This window comes from Helicoverpa zea, chromosome 12, assembly GCF_022581195.2.
Source record: "Helicoverpa zea isolate HzStark_Cry1AcR chromosome 12, ilHelZeax1.1, whole genome shotgun sequence".
Taxonomy (NCBI): domain Eukaryota; kingdom Metazoa; phylum Arthropoda; class Insecta; order Lepidoptera; family Noctuidae; genus Helicoverpa; species Helicoverpa zea.
Genome location: NC_061463.1, coordinates 6,734,164 through 6,756,012, shown reverse-complemented (window position 1 = coordinate 6,756,012; position 21,849 = coordinate 6,734,164). Strand labels below are relative to the sequence as shown.

At 35.8% G+C, this 21,849-nt stretch overlaps 3 protein-coding genes across 3 annotated transcripts; 1 reads left to right on the top strand and 2 right to left on the bottom strand.

Moving 5' to 3' along the window:
• Window positions 1-1,829: 1,829 nt before the first annotated feature.
• Window positions 1,830-2,285, bottom strand: LOC124635280 (pupal cuticle protein C1B-like). Its single transcript, XM_047171145.1, has 2 exons — window positions 2,220-2,285; window positions 1,830-2,112 (listed from the first exon to the last, which is right to left on the bottom strand). Exons 1-2 carry the CDS (start codon window positions 2,232-2,234, stop codon window positions 1,894-1,896), a joined length of 234 nt encoding a protein of 77 aa, XP_047027101.1. The 5' UTR covers window positions 2,235-2,285; the 3' UTR covers window positions 1,830-1,893.
• A 1,125-nt stretch (window positions 2,286-3,410) lies between these two features.
• LOC124635277 (pupal cuticle protein C1B-like) lies at window positions 3,411-4,027 on the top strand. Its single transcript, XM_047171143.1, has 2 exons — window positions 3,411-3,550; window positions 3,733-4,027. Exons 1-2 carry the CDS (start codon window positions 3,539-3,541, stop codon window positions 3,952-3,954), a joined length of 234 nt encoding a protein of 77 aa, XP_047027099.1. The 5' UTR covers window positions 3,411-3,538; the 3' UTR covers window positions 3,955-4,027.
• Window positions 4,028-4,833: 806 nt separating this feature from the next.
• LOC124635275 (pupal cuticle protein C1B-like) lies at window positions 4,834-6,459 on the bottom strand. Its single transcript, XM_047171141.1, has 2 exons — window positions 6,339-6,459; window positions 4,834-5,127 (listed from the first exon to the last, which is right to left on the bottom strand). The coding sequence occupies exons 1-2, from the start codon at window positions 6,348-6,350 to the stop codon at window positions 4,894-4,896; spliced, it is 246 nt and encodes an 81-aa protein (XP_047027097.1). The 5' UTR covers window positions 6,351-6,459; the 3' UTR covers window positions 4,834-4,893.
• Window positions 6,460-21,849: the final 15,390 nt, after the last annotated feature.

Sequence of the window (21,849 nt, the reverse complement as noted above, 5' to 3'; positions counted from 1 at the left end):
CAATGAATGAAATAACTGTGAATCGTTTTAATTAATTAAGTAACGGATTGTCTAAGTTTTTTTGATATGGGTAAAACAGACCACCAATGCTAAATCCAATAGTATTTAGTGGTAAATTGGTGCATCATTTTATTTTATTTTATACTCTGTTTTTATACGCTTCCTGAAGGAACTACTTACCGCCCTCAGATAAAAAGTGACCAATCTGGAATCAGAAATACAAGTAGGATCAAATATACAAGATATTAATGCCAAGTTGCATCAAAACTCATTCAACTGTTTGCACATGAAAACGAAACAGCCTCACTTACGTACTTTCGCCTTTATAATACTAGTGCGATCCCACCTATTTTTGATGATGTGTAAAGGCACGTAGATGAATGTTATAATCTTAATTATTGTCATGTATGTAAGTAATTTTACCATCACAATCTTATTCTTGCATAAAATTATAACGTACGAGTATTTTCAGACTTGTTTAGTCCTACTGTGACTTGGTTTGTAAGAATAAAATAATCTATAATAAAAATAAAATAAGCTTAATATTTATGTTAACATCTTGAGGAATGTATCTTGTAATTGTTATTTGTAGCTTAATGAGCTACAATGATTGGTCGTATTTTAGGAGTTTCGGCGAAATAGATCAATTGAAATGTAGCAAGACTTTAGTGGTGCTCCTCTTTCATGAAAATGTAATAACTATGATGTGGAATATCCAAAGGCATGTCCAATAGCTCAGCCAAATTTCAATAGTTGCAATCTTAACGTTAATGACGTCATTTATAGACTTTAAATTATATTGGCGTTACTAATCGCATCGTTTCCGGGTTGCCCGGGTAACTGGGTAGAGGAGGTCAGATAGGCAGTCGCTTCTTGTAAAGCACTGGTACTCAGGTGAATCCGGTTAGACTGGAAGCCGACCCCAACATAGTTGGGAAAAGGCTCGGAGGATGATGATGATTGGCGTTACTAATTTAAATCTGGTAAAAGAATAGTAACAACTCTTTCTGAGCAATATGTAGCTACAGACAGTGTCTTAAATGTTCTTATCGATAACATGAAGTCTTTGGTTCAGCTCCGTTTTTCAATCTTACAGATTCATAAAAGCTCTTTTTATTTTTATTACCAGTTCTCCATGGGCAGTAGGTAGATCCAGGCTCGTATTTTTTAGGGTGTGGTAAATAGGTTTAAATATCACAATCAATGGATATAATGCCGTTATTTATTATAAGAAATGTTTCAACGAATATGACAGCTTGTAATATTTACAACGGTATGGTAATGGGTAGGCGATTAACACACGGCACCGCGCACCGCCGCGGAAGGCGGTGGACGTGTGTTAGGCATCAACGGATTTAATACAGGTCAATGCGACATGAGATCCGCTTCACCGCCTACCGCGGCGGTGCGCGGTGCCCTGTGTTAATCGCCTAAATATCGAACATTCTACAAGTAGTATATGAATGCTATGTCTGCGATGCTGACATTTTTGTGTTACATTTCAATTGATCAAGCTGATTCTGTCACAACCTTTCGAAAAAACAAACAATACCAATGACATCTAGTTAGACAGACACTGACTAAAATGCGTATTGCCCTTTTTGCTTGGTTCTACAAGTTTTGCTGGTCATTTTTGTTGATATTAATTCCTTGCTTTCATAAGTTATATGGGTCAAGCAGGCCTAATATGGCTTAATATTGGATAGAATTCAATTGGCACTGTTCGACTGTGCAGGTGCATAAGGAAAGAAATTAAAATTATTGATGGCTTATCTATATTTTGACCTTGATGTTTTTCAAATCTAGGTATCGTAAAATAAACACATACAGATGTTGTTGGGTTACTTATTTATTGTATTTTTAGAATTGTGACCATTTTTTGAGTTGTTCAATTTACTTCTTGAGGTAGTAAGCAGCATAGGGTGAGGCGTAGGGGTAGGCGGAGTAGGCGGCGAGCGGCGCGGAGTAGGCGGAGTAGGCGAGCGGCGCGGTGTAGGCAGCAGCCACCGGCGCGGTGTACGCCGCCGCCACGGGCGCCGTGTATGCCGCGCTGTACAGCACGCCGGGCTTGGGCTCAGCCATGGCTGCCACCAGCATGCACACGAATACGAACTGAAAACACAAGTATTTGTTAATATACATTGACTAACTTTTGATTTTGTTGTTCAGTCAAAATGTTCCAGAAGTCTCCATCGCACCTGGAATAAAGAAATACTTACCATGTATTTGAACATTTTGATTGTTTTCACTGAGCTAGTGCTGCACTGAATGATACCAAATACACAAATGCTACGAATTTTATAGTACTCGAGAAGGCCGTATGTTTGTATGCATTGTGACGTTACCAGAGCTCGCACCTGTGGCATGCGTAGAATTTTAATTACTTTCCTTTAGTCAGAAATGCTAGGAAGCAAGTTTACTTTAGATGAAGAGTTTGAAAAAAAAGACTTATTGTTTTTCTTTTTTTATGGTTTTATGGTTGTTAAATTTTAAAAAAATGTTTCTAGATTGCCGTTTAGACTAAAAAAAAAAATTAGAGATGTTTTTCATTTTTCGTGTCTTCCACTCACCAATAGAAAGGCAGATACGTTTTTCTTTCTTGTTACATAGTATACACCGTGACTTTTTAGTCGTCTTACAACGGCAGTCCACTTCATGTATCCAATGTCTAGTAAACGTTCATATAAAAAAAAAAACATATTTATGAGATTTGAATAATTTAAAAATAAAAATTAATTCATTATTATGATGCATTACGTAGATTATAAGAACACCCTGTTGTGAGCGCTGCCCGAATCTTGTATCAATGGAGCGCGGCGCTTTGGGAAGGTACCTACATACTTTCTACCGTTTGATACGTAAACATTTTTTTTTCAGTATTTTTCTTTGCACCTATTATCTTAATTAAGTAAGGCTATAAAATTAATAATCGTGTCTAGTGGTATTTTATGTCGGATAGATTAAGTGGACCACCTTTGTAAGACGACTAAAAAGTCGCGGTGTACAGTAATTTTACTGCAGCGTGGTGCCCACACTCCTCAGTTTATGTTTTTAATTTTGTTAAAAAGTTATTTTTTACAACTCAGTTGTGGTTCATATTAGCCATCTTCTGACTGTTGGTTTTTAGTAATCAATTAGAAGTCATTGCCATTATTTTAAGCTTTATTAAACATATTTAGTTATATAGATGCCGACCCCAACATAGCTGGGAACAGGCTAGGAAGATGATGTTTAAAAATAATTACATCAAACAGTTTATTCTCCCAAAAATGGATAGTGGTCATCTCATCCTAAAAGGCCTTTGCTTTTACTTTTAATTTTTATTCACAATGAAACGGAAAGCATTCGACGGTCACTTGCTCTTCATAAACACATGATGTTGGGGTCATTTAATCGGTATTCGAGGCACGGCTCCGCTACGAGAACGAGGCTTTGTCCACATTGCGTGCACTGTCCTTCTTAATTTACTATAAAGTTGGTTGCAGCTGATTTTTTGATATCATTCAGTTCAACAAGAGCTCCTTGACAACAACTAACAATGTTCAAACTTGTAAGTACAGTTTTGTGATTAAGTTTGGTAGGGCTGTAAAATAGATTTGAAGTATTTTAATTGAAAATGATACAAAGCTATCAGAAAAACTCAAGTCCTTTACAAAAAAGTTTATACGAACCTCCTATTGTTTGGAAAGTCGATAGATAATTGTAGCTCATTGTGTGTTTTAATTTTTTCAGTTCGTATTCGTGTGCATGCTGGTGGCGGCCATGGCTGAGCCCAAGCCCGGCGTGCTGTACAGCGCGGCATACACGGCGCCCGTGGCGGCGGCGTACACCGCGCCGGTGGCTGCTGCCTACACCGCGCCGCTCGCCTACTCCGCCTACTCCGCGCCGCTCGCCGCCTACTCCGCCTACCCCTACGCCTCACCCTATGCCGCCGCTTACCTCCTGAAGAAATAATTTGGAGTTCACAAAAAATATTTTGGCAAAATGAAAGTAAATTAAAGAAATTGTACATTCAAAATGCATTAAATTAACTTGTTTTATTTAGTTTGTCATTGCGTTTAGCACAACGCTGTAATTTATAAATTGTTGGTTATTTCTATATTCGGATATCAGACAATAGTATTTTAGTTTGCTACCATTTCTCTTCAAGTTCTCAAGTATTTTGTATACGTAGCCCTTGTATTACAGTGTGAAGTAGATATTTTGTTGTTCTAACTTCTATGGAATCCATTCAAGCTTTCACACAAATACCGCTACGAAATCATCAGAGTGCACGGAGAACTGCTACGGAATCTACTTAGCACGGTGTTCTGTATCATCTAATAATTGGGTATATAATTTCTCCTGTAAGTGCTACCAGAAAATACTTACACTTATTTTTTATTATCGAACCAGCAACCAGTGCAAGAGCTTCAGGCGGCAGTAATATCGTTTAGACTGATCTTCTGTTGGGGAATAATGGGTAAAATCACTGTTTTGTTCCGGTGCAAAACATCGAATCGCACGGGTAACAATATGTCTAAACCTTTCTATTTACTCATGATTTCACTAGTAGCTAGAAAGAAACATGACTAATAAAATCCTTTTTACTAACATGCAGAGACGGAATCAAAAAACTTAGGCTATAATTAGTGAATAGTCTTTTTTAAGCTTAAAGGTTTTTTGAAACTTCTTACTAAACATTGGAAGAATAATATTTAGGACTTTTTCAGAGATTACTATTTTTACAAGGATCTCTACAAAAATAATTAGGTATTGTGGTAACCCAATGGCTGATCTGACAAAACAAATATACTTCTAAATCAGTATGTAGTAATAAAATAAAACAAACACTGCAAGTAACACTAAATAATTTATTTGTTCGCTAAAATACTCGTTTTAAAGAAACACTGCTTATTTGAAGAAGTAGTAAGGCGAGGAAACTCCATAGGAGTATGAGGAGGAGTACGCCACTGGTGCTGTGTACGCGGAGTAGGCCAGGGGTGCTGTGTACGCGGAGTACGCTAGGGGCGCTGTGTACGCGGAGTACGCTAGGGGCGCGGTGTACGCAGCCGTGTACGGAGAGCTGTAGTACAACGCTGGGTTAGGAGCCGCTGCTGCCATTGCCAGCATGCAGGTGAACACGAACTGTGAAAAGAAACATAGGCATTAGTATAATAACACAACATTTTTAGACGGAGGAATATTTTAACCCTTTTCCGAGCCTCATTGGGGACTGGAATGGACTACTTCTTGCACTCATATAAAAGGTGTTTAAACAGCCCACAGGTATTCCCAGTATACGATTAGAGAACGACGAGTGTTCTGATAGTGGACTCTTATACTTGAAGTTCACGACACGAAAGTTTAATTCGATTGATGAGTACGAAAACGATTATGATATCGAATCAATAATATCAAAGTTAAAAATATTAATTTCTTACATGCACCCAAACCAATTTGAATAAAGCAATAAATAAAATAATGTATGTAAACCTACAATTCTATGCATGTCACATAACGAAGCTTGACTAAACAATTATATCTTTATGCAAACATTTTGTTAAATTTGTATTCAAGGAACTCCTGAGTGAATTAGTTCTTGTCAGTCGATCATATTTGAAAATATACTTCTGAAAATTATTATCAAAACAAAATACATGAATAATTTTGTGCACAATATCGCAGACCAGATTAAATAAACTGGCAAAAATACATAATTTTTTCAATTAATTTATTTATTTTCTTCAATTATTTAATTTTATTTACTTTACTTCCTGCTCAGTTATGAATATAGTAATATTCTTTTACATATTACATCAGTATTTTCATACTAATATTCAACTGCCAAATGAAACTAATTAAGCTGATTCTATATAAAATATCTTATGTAGTACAACGTAAAAAGTGTTTCCATTTTTTTATACAGACCAAAAGGATAAATACAACCTTCATACAAATAGTAATAAGAATTATTTAGTTTTGTGGGAACCACTTCTCGCACCAAGATATAAAGTGATCCGGTAAATGGGCTATCTAACACTGTATAATATGTTTGAAATGGGATAAGAAGTTCCTGAGATTAACACGTTCAAACTAAGATTGGATTGTTTGTTTACAATATTAGTATAGACTGCTCCATATTTACAAGCTTATAAAAAAACAGCCCAGCTTAGTACAGTAGCAACGAACAATTACGACTCAGTTACTACATGCCTAATTCCTTAAGTACATACAAATACATAAACGTATAATCATCAATAAAACCAACAGGACGCAAACTCACTTCGATAGATCCCACTGTCTCTATAAGTAATGAAAATAGCTAATTACGTAATAACCAATAAACTCACACTCACCAATTTGTACATTTTGGAGGTTGTTGTCACTGAGCAAATACTGAGCTAAATGATGACCACTGAGTGTCCGACCCATCTTTATAGGAGTGACTAAGAACGTACCATGTATTGTCAGGATTCGCGCTCAAATCGTCACGTACCATAACCGATGATTAGTCTCTTTCACACCTGGGGACGCAACAATATATTTTCTTCTTGTCTCCTCATTAGTATGTAGCTCCTTTTCAAATTAAATTTGCTGTAGAATAACATCATTTTCTTCATGCACAAAATATGTCACGTTATGGTTACGAGTTTGGGTGATCTCAGTAGCTTTTCCCGATCTTTAGTATTGATTTAATAAAGGGGAAAGATTTGTATGTAAGAAAAAAGACAACTTAATAACTTCAGTCTTAAGTCATTTTTATCCGAAGACGGGAATCAGCTCCTTAAGGACGTGGGTGGAACCGCGAGAGTTAGCAAATAATCGTACAAAACATTATTTACTCAAAAGAAAACCTTTTATGTCTCGCATGGATCTGCGTTTTTCGCAGATCAAGTTACCATACAAGTCGGTCAAACCAACAACCGGGATAGCTGGGAAATGAGTCTGCAAAAATCCACTTGAACAAGTTACACAAGAAAACTGCATGGAAAACAATACACGAAAAGTCTTGATTCTAGAAAGTTCGTGGCTGACTAACAGCCGAGATGTTCCTACGATCAAAATTAAAATGAGCAGTTTCGATCGCACATTGATAGGTGATCTTTCTACTATATACTGATACTACTTCTTACCTTAATATAAGTATTCGAAGTTCTACATATCGGCACGTCACGCGATTCATAAGCTGTATTATGTATCGCGTCGGTATAAATAGGTACTGATTTTTTAAACAGTATATGTACAGGAAATGCAATCTGATACAGTATCCGATTATTTCAAACCAGAATCAATAATTTGTTGACAATGAAGGCCATGAAAAAAAGTTTTATCGGTACGACATTTAAATGGCTCTTCTTCTTAAATATCAGAACATAGTGTTTTGGTAAGAGTAGGCTTCAGCATACAGGTGAGAAATGACGTAGATCAAACCGACCCCGGAGGCTCGTTACCTCAACACGTGCCTATCAAATCCTTGATTGATTGTATCGTGCAGGGACATAGATCTCCTCACACTGACACCAATGTAAAGGTCTATTTAATTTATCTGTATGACAAGTTGCACATGTGGACATTGACTGGTGAGCTAGCTGAAACTATGTTCATAAACTAAAACCCCTGAGGCTTTCGTATTAAAATTTTGACAAATATTTTGCTAACAATAATAGAAAGAAACCGATCATGGGTAGTTAGTACCACAGGTCTGCGCCAGTTCTCATTTGCCAACGATAGCGGGGTGAGTCCTTTGTCCACTGCTACCATATCACGACGCATACCCACGTCGCTTTTGAGAAGATATTCTCTGAGACTGCACACCTCACGGTTGTGGAGCGTCTTTGCATTTAAAAAGCCTCGGCCTCCACATTTCCGTGGGATGTACAGTCTCATCACCGACGATCGTGGGTGATGCATTCGTTCTGCGGTCAGCAGTGTGCGGACTCTCCTATCCAAGGCATCCAATTCAGTTTGAGTCCATTTGAGTATGCCGAAGGAGTACATCAGGACTGGCATGACCCAACCATTATAGGCGCGAACCTTGTTGCCGCCTGATAAGGAACTTTTTAGGACCTTATTCAGGCGGCCAAAGAAACGCTCCCGCAATGACTGTTTCATGACAGCCACATTGATGCCTAACCCCTCCGCCATACCCAAGTATTTATATGTATCGTTTGCGGAGAGTGATCTCAGATTTATGGAATCTGAGAGTTGTACTCCCTCAGATTCCACAATTCCCCCTCGCTTTACATGCATGACTGCACATTTGTCCACACCGAACTCCATCCTGATGCAACTACTGAAATTTTCAGTAGTTGTATCAGGTTTTGGTACTAACTACCCATGATCGCAAGGAAGTATGGCAGAGCAAACAGCTACACGGACGCTTCTTCGGGGCTATTCATGGCCCCGATGTAGACTTCAATGCGTCCGTATCTTGGCTACGCTTCGGTGACTTGTTTGGAGAAACCGAAGGGTTTGTATGTGCAATTATGGACGAAGTTATCCTTACGAATAACTACCGGAGATATATCGTGAAAGACGGGACGGTTGACATATGTCGGGCATGTCACCATCCGGGTGAGTCTATCAGACATATTATATCTGGTTGTTCTCGTTTGGCTAATGGTGAATATTTGCACAGACATAACCAAGTGGCCAAGATTATCCACCAGCAGCTTGCTCTGCAATACAACCTTGTAGACCTTGAGGTACCGTACTACAGGTATGCGCCCGACCCAGTTCTCGAAAAGGACCATATCACGTTGTACTGGGATCGATCTATCATCACTGACAGGACTATTGTAGCCAATAAGCCTGATATTGTGGTGATAGATCGATTAGCGCGCCGCGCGATGATAGTCGATGTCGCCGTTCCGCATGACGAGAACCTTGTGAAAGCTGAGAAAGAGAAACAAATAAAGTATCTCGACTTAGCGCACGAGGTTGTCGCCATGTGGAGTGTCGACACGGCTGTTGTTGTGCCGATTGTCGTTACGGCCAATGGTTTAATAGCCAAGAGCCTCGACGAACACCTCAGGAGGCTCTCGTTGGGCGGCTGGATCAAGGGACTGATTCAGAAGGCAGTACTCCTTGATACGGCACGTATTGTGAGGAGGTTTCTGTCTCTGGGACCCTAACCACCGGTACCTTGGACTCTGTGCCCGATATCGGTGGCAACCTATTTTTTATATTTTTAAATGTTTTTTATTTTTATATTTAATATTTAAAAATGTAAATCATATGTTAGAAAATAAATAAATGAAAAAAAAATAGAAAGAAACCTATGTTTTATAGTAATACTAGCTTCCGCCAGCGGCTTCGCCCGCGTGGTGTGTTGATAAAAAGTAGCCTATGTGTTAATCCAGGGTATCCTATCTACATACCAAATTTCAATCAAATCGGTCCAGCCGTTTTTGCGTGATTGAATAACAAACATACATCGATACATTCTCACAAACTTTCACATTTATAATAAAAGTAGGATATGTATTTTTTTTTAATAATATAAACGCGAGACGTATGGATTTGGGTAAAACAGACGGATACGTCTACGAAATCTTTTGGTTTCTGAGTTTGAGGTTAATAAATAAACTGCCCAAAGAGGTGCTCAGAAATAGTTCATTAGAGAGTATGTAATTGAATTTAAAAACAATACTTGTATTCTGTCAAAATGTCCCATTTGTTTCTTAAACTTTAGCATCATTTTTAATTGAATTTCGTCTGGCTATTTTATAAAAAGAACACCCAAACGACTTGGGTTTTCCACATTTTGTGCCAGAATTAATATTTTTGAATTTAGAATAACTATGTAAATCTATTTGTTCCGTCAAAAGAGATTCCGTCATTTGTTCCCCCGTTTGGTGATCCCTGAATAGTATCAAGCGACTGTAGAACAATTATTAACTTGACACCTGCTTTAAGATTTAAAACGCCATGAAGCGTCGAATTACGTATATGAACACAAAACACAATGTCTTGGAATATTCGACTAAGGCCCAAGTGCACTGACAAAATTAACGGTTTTCTTAAAACATCTGTTTAGGTGTGTACCATGAATATGCACGATCAATTTTCGAACTAAACAGTTGTTCTAAGGAAAACGGACAATCATGTTGTCGGTGGAAATGGGCTCAAGTAATTTTCGTTTACGTAATAAATACATAATATCCAGTGTATTACGACCAAAGTCTAAGGTGTAATGACGCGCAATTGCCTTATTTAAAAAAATGTACATCCACATATGTATTTAATTTACTTTGTTTGGGATATTTTGAAGACTAACGTATGTAATAAAAAGTCTTAGAGAAAGTAAATTTTGACAAAATAATTTTCGTCAAGATACTACTCAAATGATATAAAAATATACTATACAAAAACATATCTCTAAAATGAAAATGACGTGATTTATTCATTCACGAAACTCTCTTTAGGTTATGGTACCCCGCTAGTAATTTGATTCTCCATGATGATGATGATAATCGTTTCAGGAGTTTTTACCAAAAACTAATTAGGTAGATGATTCGTACCTTTCTAGATAAGCGTATCGGGTCTAATGAGTGAGTATTGAAACCAATCTAATTAATTCGTTATACTTTGCGTGGTGTGAGATGAAATTAGCAGTTTTACGGCAACATATATAAGCTGCATTTCAGTGCGTTACCATTGAGTTTATGATTGTGACGATGTTACTTAAAGCAGTAAGTATCTAGTTATTTATTTATTGAATATGCACATTTTAGCTTTTAGAACAATAGTGAGTACCTACGTTCACTCTTGATTTTTAGTTGTATTTGTGTGTTTTTTTTTAATTCCTCCATTCATAATATTAACTTTAATTTCGAATTACTCCATAGTATTGACTCATTGTATGCTTTGGTGCAGATATGAGACAGTTAAATTTCGTCTTATAATTACCCCTATTACCGTTATTTTTCCATTTTCACAAATAATAATCATAACCATATACTTTATAAATAGAATAATAATCTTTTAAAATCCTAAAAAAATGTAAAAGTACGGACAGTAAAATAAAAAGGGAGGTGAATATACTTCAGACGCGTCAATGATTGTAAGGCAAGTAATTTGTAAGATGTAAAATATTTCAGTAAGTCATAACTTTTCCTCAAGAAAAAAATACAGCCTTCAATTTTAGGAAAGTTATGTAGGGGTCGTCGCACGCTTAACTGTGATACATTTTTTACAATCTTCACACATGTGCTGACAATTTATGAGTCTTTTTTTTAGAACCTTACTCACTATCATTTCCAGCCGGAATTAAGCTAATAGAACTCTTATTATAAAAAGCTTTACACATTTTTGTTTGTTTAGCAAAAGGCGGCCAGAATCTTAATCAGCCAATCGTTTCTTTCCTTTTTAGTTACCAATAACTCACAACAGGCCTAGAGTTTTCCTGTCCCGTTTAAGACAATTGAATAATGAATTGTATTTCGAATGAATATGCATTACCTAGTAAACTGGCTAACTATCCTCAATTTATTTAGCAACTAGCCGTTTTCCCGCGGTTTCACCCGCGTCCCGTGGTAACTACTGCCCGTACCGGGATAAAATGTAGCCTCCGTACTCGTGAATAATGTAGCTTTCGAATGGTGAAAGAATTTTTAAAAACGGTCTAGTAGTTTTTGAGCCTATTCATTACAACCAAACAAACAAACAAACAAACAAAGTTTTCCTCTTTATAATATTAGTATAGATAATTTCAGCTTTTAATATACTCACCGATAAACACTAATCGTGGTCTCCTCCCGATTCCAGTGGCTCCTATTACTGCTGGCGTGTGCGTTCACCGCGAGCCTTGGCGAGGCCAAGCGAGTGGTCCACCGCCATCGTCGTCCGTCGCCACGACATCCAGTAATCCTGGTCAACAAGGTACCTCGTGTCAAGGTCGGCAAGAGGGTCCTAATGTCACCACATCGACATTCGCACTAACGCGATGACGTCACAACCAGCCAAAATTATATAAATATATTTCTCCGTCTGTATTTTGGTCGTCTGTCATTTCTGATTCGTTACCCCGATTAACTACTTTGGTTTGAAACATTTAATGGACAGCTTCAGCTTTCGACACTTTTGATCTAATTTTAAGCCGTCTCTCAGTATAAAGTTGAATGAACCCGCTTCAAACGGTTTACCTAGTTTGTATCAAAATACTTACAAGTTATATCGCAAAACACTCAAAAAGTTTAGTTTCGACCAAACTTTTTGGCTAAACCAACACGGACCCTTTAAACTACTTTAAGAAAAGTGGAACAATAAACAACAACAAAAAAAAAACTTAACGACGATACTAATCTTGTGGAATGTGTAACTGCTGCAAAGAGATCCGTGTTTATTTAAATTTCTCAAGTTTTTGTTATCTATGGAGTTTAGAAATAGTGTCCAGTGCGTAAGTCCTTGATCTAATATGTTTTAGCGGTCGCCGGTGACACGGCGCAAGGCTGCACGTGCTTATAATGCTTAATGCGTTCGAGGAGGATATTTCGACTTTATCCGGTTACACTACCATATACCACATCGCCGTATACTTGACCACTGATATAAAAGAAGTCCCGATTGTCTGATTATTATCATTGTGCACCGGATCTTGTGTCCTACAGTTTCTTAACGACCAAAAAAACAAACCAACATCAAGATGTTCAAATTCGTGAGTACTATTTTCTCTGTATACATAAGTGTCTCTCAACTGTGAATATTTTAACTGGTGAAATTAATAATCTTTTAAACTGTTTTAATTTATTGTTATTACCTATATAAATGAATAAGTTTAATCTCACAAATTTTCTTTAAAAGTTTGTTTTTTTTTGAAAATTCATAAGCAGACATTTCACCTAAAGCAACTTAGTGTAAATAACTACATATGTGGTCTATTCAGATTTACTTATTTTCAGTCCTAATAAACACTCATTTTATTTTCAGGTGTTCTTTGCTGCTCTCCTGGCTTTGGCTTCGGCTAAACCCAAGCCCCTAGTGGTGGAGTACCCCGTAGCGGCCGCGTACACCGCGCCCGTAGCAGCCGCGTACACCGCGCCCGTCGCCTACTCCGCGTACAGCGCCTACGACTACGCCCTGCCCTATTCCGCGTACACCTACGCCGCCCCGTACACTTACTACGTGCGCTGATCATTTGAAGTAACCAGGCTGATGACACGACAACTGCTCAAATATGTAAATTATTAATATAATCACAGCAACAATCGAAATAAAGCTACTTCGATATTACTCTTGACTTTTTCTCAAGTTTGCCATTCAGGATTCCGAAATGACCGGTTCATTGTATTTTCACATTGGTCATTGTTAACTAGGTCAGGTCTTAGTATTCCTCATTGTGTGGGTTCATATACCTATTATGTATTCTGAAAGGTTAAAGCCTTTATTATTGAATAATAGTATAATACACGTAACACAATTACTATTTGTAATGTAATAATGCCGTAAGTATTTTCTTCAGTATTCATTGTGACGTGATTGTTCATTCACAAATAACTTAATATTCAAGGGTTTAAATGTTAAAGTTATTGTGGTGGCTTTAAGGGCACTAAAACACGTTTCAACGTTACAAAACTTACAGAATACCATGTATTTGTATGATATCTTTGCAAATGTTGTTGCTATTATGGCATTATTAAGTAAACGTGCATATAATAGAGTCCGAAATGTTTCAATATATACAGCCCACATAATAATCATTGTTACTGAATTAGACATATACGTCACATATAAAACTACCAAGGCTGCGTATTTGGGGGGGTATTATAGAAGCGTTGAGACGAAATTAGGTAGCACACTGTAAGAATACAGGACGAAAAGTCGCTTGAATATGTCGAACCGTTCGACGTTGATGTGAGCTGTATCGACATGTTTGCATCCAGCCGGAGTAAATGTCGATTAATGTTGGAGATTAGTGATTTTATCGCTCGATAAGGCAATAAAGCGAGCACTATAATGAACGTCGGTGACGCCCGAGACGTTTAGTGCAGAAAACGTGAGAACGTGCCAAACGTCACGTGACACACTTACATACATAACGTTTGTTATCAAATAGAGCTTTTATTCAATCTACTGAGATTTGTTTGGTCCAGTAACTTTGAAATTATGTTGAGGCGTAGATGAAGTTCTGTTTTTCCCGAACCTAGTCTTTAACGAAAACAAAACTATACAATTGAGTTTTGCTGACATTCAAAACGATCAAAAGTGAAATAAAAACAGAAAATGAACATCAAAAGATGCTTGCTGCACGCTCATTGAGCTTAACTTCCTTGTTGCTTATTTTTTTTATTGTAAACTATCGATGTTATTTTTAATCTTTAATTAATTTGTAATTTAAATAACTAAATATTATTAAATAATATACAGGCCGCAGCTTTTTTATGGAAAATTGTGTTTTCATAATTTTTCAGTCCAGTCCACGCTAAGAAGTGTTAAATATAACAGAAAAGAAAACATAACTGCTTACTTAAGTCTCCTTGTTATGATTTCAAAGATCAAACGTTTAGCATACAAACCGCCTCACAGAGTTACAGCACATTCATATCTCTTCTAGGAATTGAAAGCAAACACATGGACTGAAGCCTGACTTTCAAGGAAACATCCCCTTAGTTTTGTTTACGTTAAGGCACTTTTACCTAACGCATTGCAATTAAGTGCAACTAGCATTCACTATGCACGTGACATGGTTGCACGTAATATAGGAGTACGATGTCACTTGAGACGTTACCACGTGTGAACTGAGCAAGTTGATTAAGTTAATTGTTACAAATAAATAAGAGATGTTGCTGTTGTGGACTTTGGTTTCTGAAAAAGGAGCTATTCAAAGAAGTAATACAATTCATAGATAACATTATTGTTTTTTTTTAAATATTACAAATTCATTCCGAATTGTGATCCGTACCTAAGTAATGAGTAGGTAATCACAACATAATTAATAATCGAAAACATCAAAATGAAGATTTAACATTTTCTAATTTACTCTTTCGGAGAAAAGCCATCGCTGCACGACGTTTAACATGTTTATTTGAAGAACCTTTATTAGTAACTTTAGCAATATTTAATGACAAAGTTAAGGTAATTAAAAAGTATCAGTATTAAATGACAGAGTTATTATAATTTCATTGGCAGTTTTATCAAAAGATTAATTATTATTAAAAACAATTATTTAAATTATCCCCTATTTATGGCTTCCAACATCGGCAGCAGGTTAACAAAGACATATTATCACTTAAACACTAAATTCTTTTGAATTATATTAATTAAAAGTATTCAAAAACAAGACGATACATAGTTTTTCTATACGTAGGTATTTCAATAGGTATCTGTTGACGAATTCATCCAATCAAACACCGAACAACAAGAAATACATTTAGGTCAGAGAGTGATGATGTAATGACGTAATGGGTGCATTACTTCCATCTGGCTTACCTTGAACATGAAGTTTCCGAACATATTATGGATCACCTAACATCTGATACGCGCAATCTTCTGGGAAATCACGATTACCGATCACAGTATTATTATGAAGGAAAACTACTCAAAACCTTTAACTTTTAGGTCCATGTTCTAGAAGGATTTCGAAGCTTTTGAGAGCAGTTTTAGCCTTGAACCAGGTTCCGTTAGTCCTAAATATAAGCTGGAGGAAGTTTCACAATTATTTTACTAACTTTGTTTTCACAAACACTCATGGTTAATTTTCCATCACTTACCTGACATTTACGGTCTAAAATAAGAGTAAGTTTGTTTGAACCAGTTATTAGTTTACCTGTTCCCTTAATCTGCTAATGGACGTTAGAGGAGAATTTTTGAAACCATATTAATAACTTTTCCTGTTTATTAGTTTGGATAAGGCTCCATTGAAATTTTTAATTGTTATTTTGGTTTTATTACATTTTAAATAGATTTTAGATTGTTGGATTGTCAGTCCCACTACAACTGTGCCGACTGGTAAAACGTTCCACTCTAAGTATTAGTTCTCCCGTACCAAGACAAGATTATCCAAATCTACAAAGCAATCTGTCGTCTAAGAAAACTGCAAAATCCGATCTCTCAAACACAGATTTTTAATCATAAGTAGTAGCTCGTGGCCTGAATCAACATCGGTTTCTGTTCGAGCGTGCATTCACCCAAGTTTGTTAGCCACATCTTACCCTTGTTGACACTCTAGGGAAAAAGCAGATGTGACCGACTTTCACTCGGGAACATCTCGTCGAGGGGTTGTTGACCTCATTGCATGGGATCATCAAAAAACTGATAGATGCGAAGGCCCTAATGCAGTAGGTATACCTAACTGTGAAATTGTTATTGTTTCCCACGACGCATGTTTCCTGCAAATAATTAGGCATCTGAATTATAACATATCTGAATTATAGCATCTGAATTATAACATATAGTCGCAAAATATATAATAGTCTGGAGTAAATACATTGTATTATTCATCTTAGGAATTATATTCTTATTTGAGTCCGATAATGCTGTACTTATCCACACGATTTGCCAGATTTCGAGGGTTGAGGTTGAAAAATGAAATCCTGATAATGAAGCTTTATGATATGTGGATAAACATGACAATTATTTAGATTTTTATCTTATTTTTTATCACACTGATTCTCTGGAAATGGACCTATTTACCATATGTGATTTACAAGCAACCAAAATTATGACTGTAGTTACCTAATGATTGTTACTCCGAATAACGTGATTATGAGCTCGAACCCTTAGGGGTAGTGTTGTATAAATCCTCTATTCAATTGATTATTGTCATAACATGATAATTTGGTTTTTGGTTTCTGTTATTATATGATTTCGTTCAGTCAAAAAATTGTTGAATGATTGGTAAGATAATCTGTTTATGAAGCTTTCATATAATCATAACAAAGACAATGTGAATGGTCTAAACGCGGTTACACCATTAAGAATCTATTGAAAATAACTGAAATAAGTTTTTTATTTATGTGAATTTATTTACTGTAAGTAAACTCTAATGTATCAATTTAATAGAACAATTACTCGACGTCATTTTTGTATCGTATCTGTATGAGAACATTCAAACATACGTATTTTTAGCTACCGATAAGCATTTGTTTTTCATTCAACGAGTACATACACGAATGTAGCCACCTCTAATATATTTTTAAACAAATTCCACAGAACGCCTACAACCAATTATGTTCAGGCCCCTTGAACATTCGTCTTTGTGAAAGCGTCGCGCATGAAATTTCGTCAATCACCCGTGAAGCTGTGTGTGAAATACGTTCCCGGTATGACGTCACTATCTCGAACACGTTTTTTTTTTTTGCAAAATAATGTTTGAGGAAAGTTATGAATGGATCGAGTACGTCATGTTAGGATGCAGTGCGTCTGGTCTGATGCATAGGTATTGTTCCTTGTAGAACAATGACGAATTACTACTTGCACGTTGGTTGTCATAGTTTAGAATGTTCGAGAAGATATATCTAAATTAGATGCCCAGTTTTAACAATCCATGATTGATTTTAGAAAACATAAAGCAATATATTAAGGTAAGTACTCGACAAATAGTTTAAATATAATTGAAGTAAGCATAACCTTTTTTTAAGTTATTTATTTTACGCATACGCAGTTTTATTTTATACTTTACATTCTTTAAACAATGAACGGATTTTACGAAATGTAAGTCAAACAACAATTGCATTATATTAATCGGCCATTTTGTAACAAAATTTATGTAAATACATTGGGAGGTATTAATTTGTTAAATAAAGGTACTAATGGAAAGTTTCGCGATCTACTAGCCTGAAAGTTTCCTTACACGCGTCCCCGGAGACTATTGCGTCAACGTGGGCTTTGTTCACACTTGAAATCAACACTGTTGTTTAGAACTTTCTATCGACAGAAAAGCATTTGAAGGTTGTGACACAGGCTATGCTAAAATCTCACATGAAAACACTTTTAAATAGTATGATTTTGGTCATCTAATCCTGTATCTCTGATAATACATTTAATGATTTTGAACAATGACGTTGTTACATACTTATTTTCATCAAAACAACAAACAACTTTGGTGACTGGAAATCAAGTGATGCCGCTGACACCTCCGTTCCTTTTGGACCCTTTTGTGTAAATGGCCGAGAAAATTCTTCCGAATTCCTGTAGCCCTGTCATTAAATATCTAAGGGATTCATCAAAGAATAGGCATCTGAAATTGTAGCAATACAATATTCGAAGAAGCATATAATACAAACATACCGAAATGTAATTTAGCTTGTGAAAATTTAGCATATTCTGTAAAAGTCAGGCATGTGAGTCTTTGTCTACACCACGTGGAGCATTCTTATACAAAACTTACCTAACTACTATAGAAACAGTGGCAAACATGTCCTATTTCCGATTAAACTAACTTGATAAACAAATACTGTTCGGCTTTGAGTAACATCAAACGTTCAAAGAAAAATGTGCTGTAACATAGAAACCACAAAAAAAGTTAAAAGGCGTGATTTTGACAAAGTACATATTTATGTAGATTAAGCACAACGAATATAATGAAATATGGGTGAGCTTTAATTAGTGAGTTTATTTAGTACAAATCATTGTTGAGTTTATTTTATTGTATGTATCCTGCTTTTTAGGCGCCTATTTTTTTGAAATTGGTCCAGCTTTGTTTTAAAATCTATTTGATTTGTCAACCTAATTATTCAGACTTTTTGGGGTTTCACTGTATGCGAGTATAAGTGCATAATTTTCCTCAATATAATAAATACTACATTCGGACAAAAGAATACCTTCTTTTAATATTACTACCTAAACTGATTTTGGCCGCGTTTCCATGAAAGTTAAACGATTTAAATTTTCACGCACCGTCTTAGAATATTCCTAGTCCTTATGGCAACTTAAGTAGTTAAAAATCAAGCCGTATGTACTTGTACAACAATTTTGTTATTTGTACTGAAAAGGAATTAAATAACGAGCCAACACCAGACACTGGTCCAGTGTCTATAAAACGTATGACGTGCTCTTGCAATAAAACATAACCAATAAAAAACAAAGAATAATAAAGTTCAAGACTAAAAGAAGCCGTTATATAATATGAATATGGAGTGGACGTATCGGAGTTTCAGTTCACAGGTGAAAATTGTTCGTGTCAATTGCAAACGTTGACGACAATTTCTACCTCGACTGTCTTTTGCGGACTTGTTACGTAATGCCGACTGGCCCGAAAGCTTTCCGTGGCTCTATGTACCTGGATATGCTGTGAATATTATTGTTGGTGGTTTTTCTAAGCTGCAAATTATTGGATAGTTATGCATTTTTCCAAATTTTTTTCGAACATATTTTCGTAATGATTACCAATTAGCATTTTTTCTTAATACACATTATTCCTATAGATGTCCCATCATATTGGTGGATTTTCCGAGTGGAAAAAATGAGCCCAAAGCCCGCTGCGTGTTTTTTGTTCGGCAAAAAAGCGCGGAAAAACCGCCAGTGAAACAAGGCTAAATAAATTCACTTGCTCTTAATTAGATACATATGTATAATACTATTGAAATTGCAAACTTACACAAATAGAATAAGCAGAAATCGTGTTATTTAAATAATTTTATTTAAAATAAAATTATTTAATTAAAATAAAATTATTTAAATAACACGATTTCTGCTTATTCTATTTGTGTAAGTTTGCAATTTCAATAGTATTATACATATGTATCTAATTAAGAGCAAGTGAATTTATTTAGCCTTGTTTCACTGGCGGTTTTTCCGCGCTTTTTTGCCGAACAAAAAACACGCAGCGGGCTTTGGGCTCATTTTTTCCACTCGGAAAATCCACCAATATGATGGGACATCTATAGGAATAATGTGTATTAAGAAAAAATGCTAATTGGTAATCATTACGAAAATATGTTCGAAAAAAATTTGGAAAAATGCATAACTATCCAATAATTTGCAGCTTAGAAAAACCACCAACAATAATATTCACAGCATATCCAGGTACATAGAGCCACGGAAAGCTTTCGGGCCAGTCGGCATTACGTAACAAGTCCGCAAAAGACAGTCGAGGTAGAAATTGTCGTCAACGTTTGCAATTGACACGAACAATTTTCACCTGTGAACTGAAACTCCGATACGTCCACTCCATATTCATATTATATAACGGCTTCTTTTAGTCTTGAACTTTATTATTCTTTGTTTTTTATTGGTTATGTTTTATTGCAAGAGCACGTCATACGTTTTATAGACACTGGACCAGTGTCTGGTGTTGGCTCGTTATTTAATTCCTTTTCAGTACAAATAACAAAATTGTTGTACAAGTACATACGGCTTGATTTTTAACTACTTAAGTTGCCATAAGGACTAGGAATATTCTAAGACGGTGCGTGAAAATTTAAATCGTTTAACTTTCATGGAAACGCGGCCAAAATCAGTTTAGGTAGTAATATTAAAAGAAGGTATTCTTTTGTCCGAATGTAGTATTTATTATATTGAGGAAAATTATGCACTTATACTCGCATACAGTGAAACCCCAAAAAGTCTGAATAATTAGGTTGACAAATCAAATAGATTTTAAAACAAAGCTGGACCAATTTCAAAAAAATAGGCGCCTAAAAAGCAGGATACATACAATAAAATAAACTCAACAATGATTTGTACTAAATAAACTCACTAATTAAAGCTCACCCATATTTCATTATATTCGTTGTGCTTAATCTACATAAATATGTACTTTGTCAAAATCACGCCTTTTAACTTTTTTTGTGGTTTCTATGTTACAGCACATTTTTCTTTGAACGTTTGATGTTACTCAAAGCCGAACAGTATTTGTTTATCAAGTTAGTTTAATCGGAAATAGGACATGTTTGCCACTGTTTCTATAGTAGTTAGGTAAGTTTTGTATAAGAATGCTCCACGTGGTGTAGACAAAGACTCACATGCCTGACTTTTACAGAATATGCTAAATTTTCACAAGCTAAATTACATTTCGGTATGTTTGTATTATATGCTTCTTCGAATATTGTATTGCTACAATTTCAGATGCCTATTCTTTGATGAATCCCTTAGATATTTAATGACAGGGCTACAGGAATTCGGAAGAATTTTCTCGGCCATTTACACAAAAGGGTCCAAAAGGAACGGAGGTGTCAGCGGCATCACTTGATTTCCAGTCACCAAAGTTGTTTGTTGTTTTGATGAAAATAAGTATGTAACAACGTCATTGTTCAAAATCATTAAATGTATTATCAGAGATACAGGATTAGATGACCAAAATCATACTATTTAAAAGTGTTTTCATGTGAGATTTTAGCATAGCCTGTGTCACAACCTTCAAATGCTTTTCTGTCGATAGAAAGTTCTAAACAACAGTGTTGATTTCAAGTGTGAACAAAGCCCACGTTGACGCAATAGTCTCCGGGGACGCGTGTAAGGAAACTTTCAGGCTAGTAGATCGCGAAACTTTCCATTAGTACCTTTATTTAACAAATTAATACCTCCCAATGTATTTACATAAATTTTGTTACAAAATGGCCGATTAATATAATGCAATTGTTGTTTGACTTACATTTCGTAAAATCCGTTCATTGTTTAAAGAATGTAAAGTATAAAATAAAACTGCGTATGCGTAAAATAAATAACTTAAAAAAAGGTTATGCTTACTTCAATTATATTTAAACTATTTGTCGAGTACTTACCTTAATATATTGCTTTATGTTTTCTAAAATCAATCATGGATTGTTAAAACTGGGCATCTAATTTAGATATATCTTCTCGAACATTCTAAACTATGACAACCAACGTGCAAGTAGTAATTCGTCATTGTTCTACAAGGAACAATACCTATGCATCAGACCAGACGCACTGCATCCTAACATGACGTACTCGATCCATTCATAACTT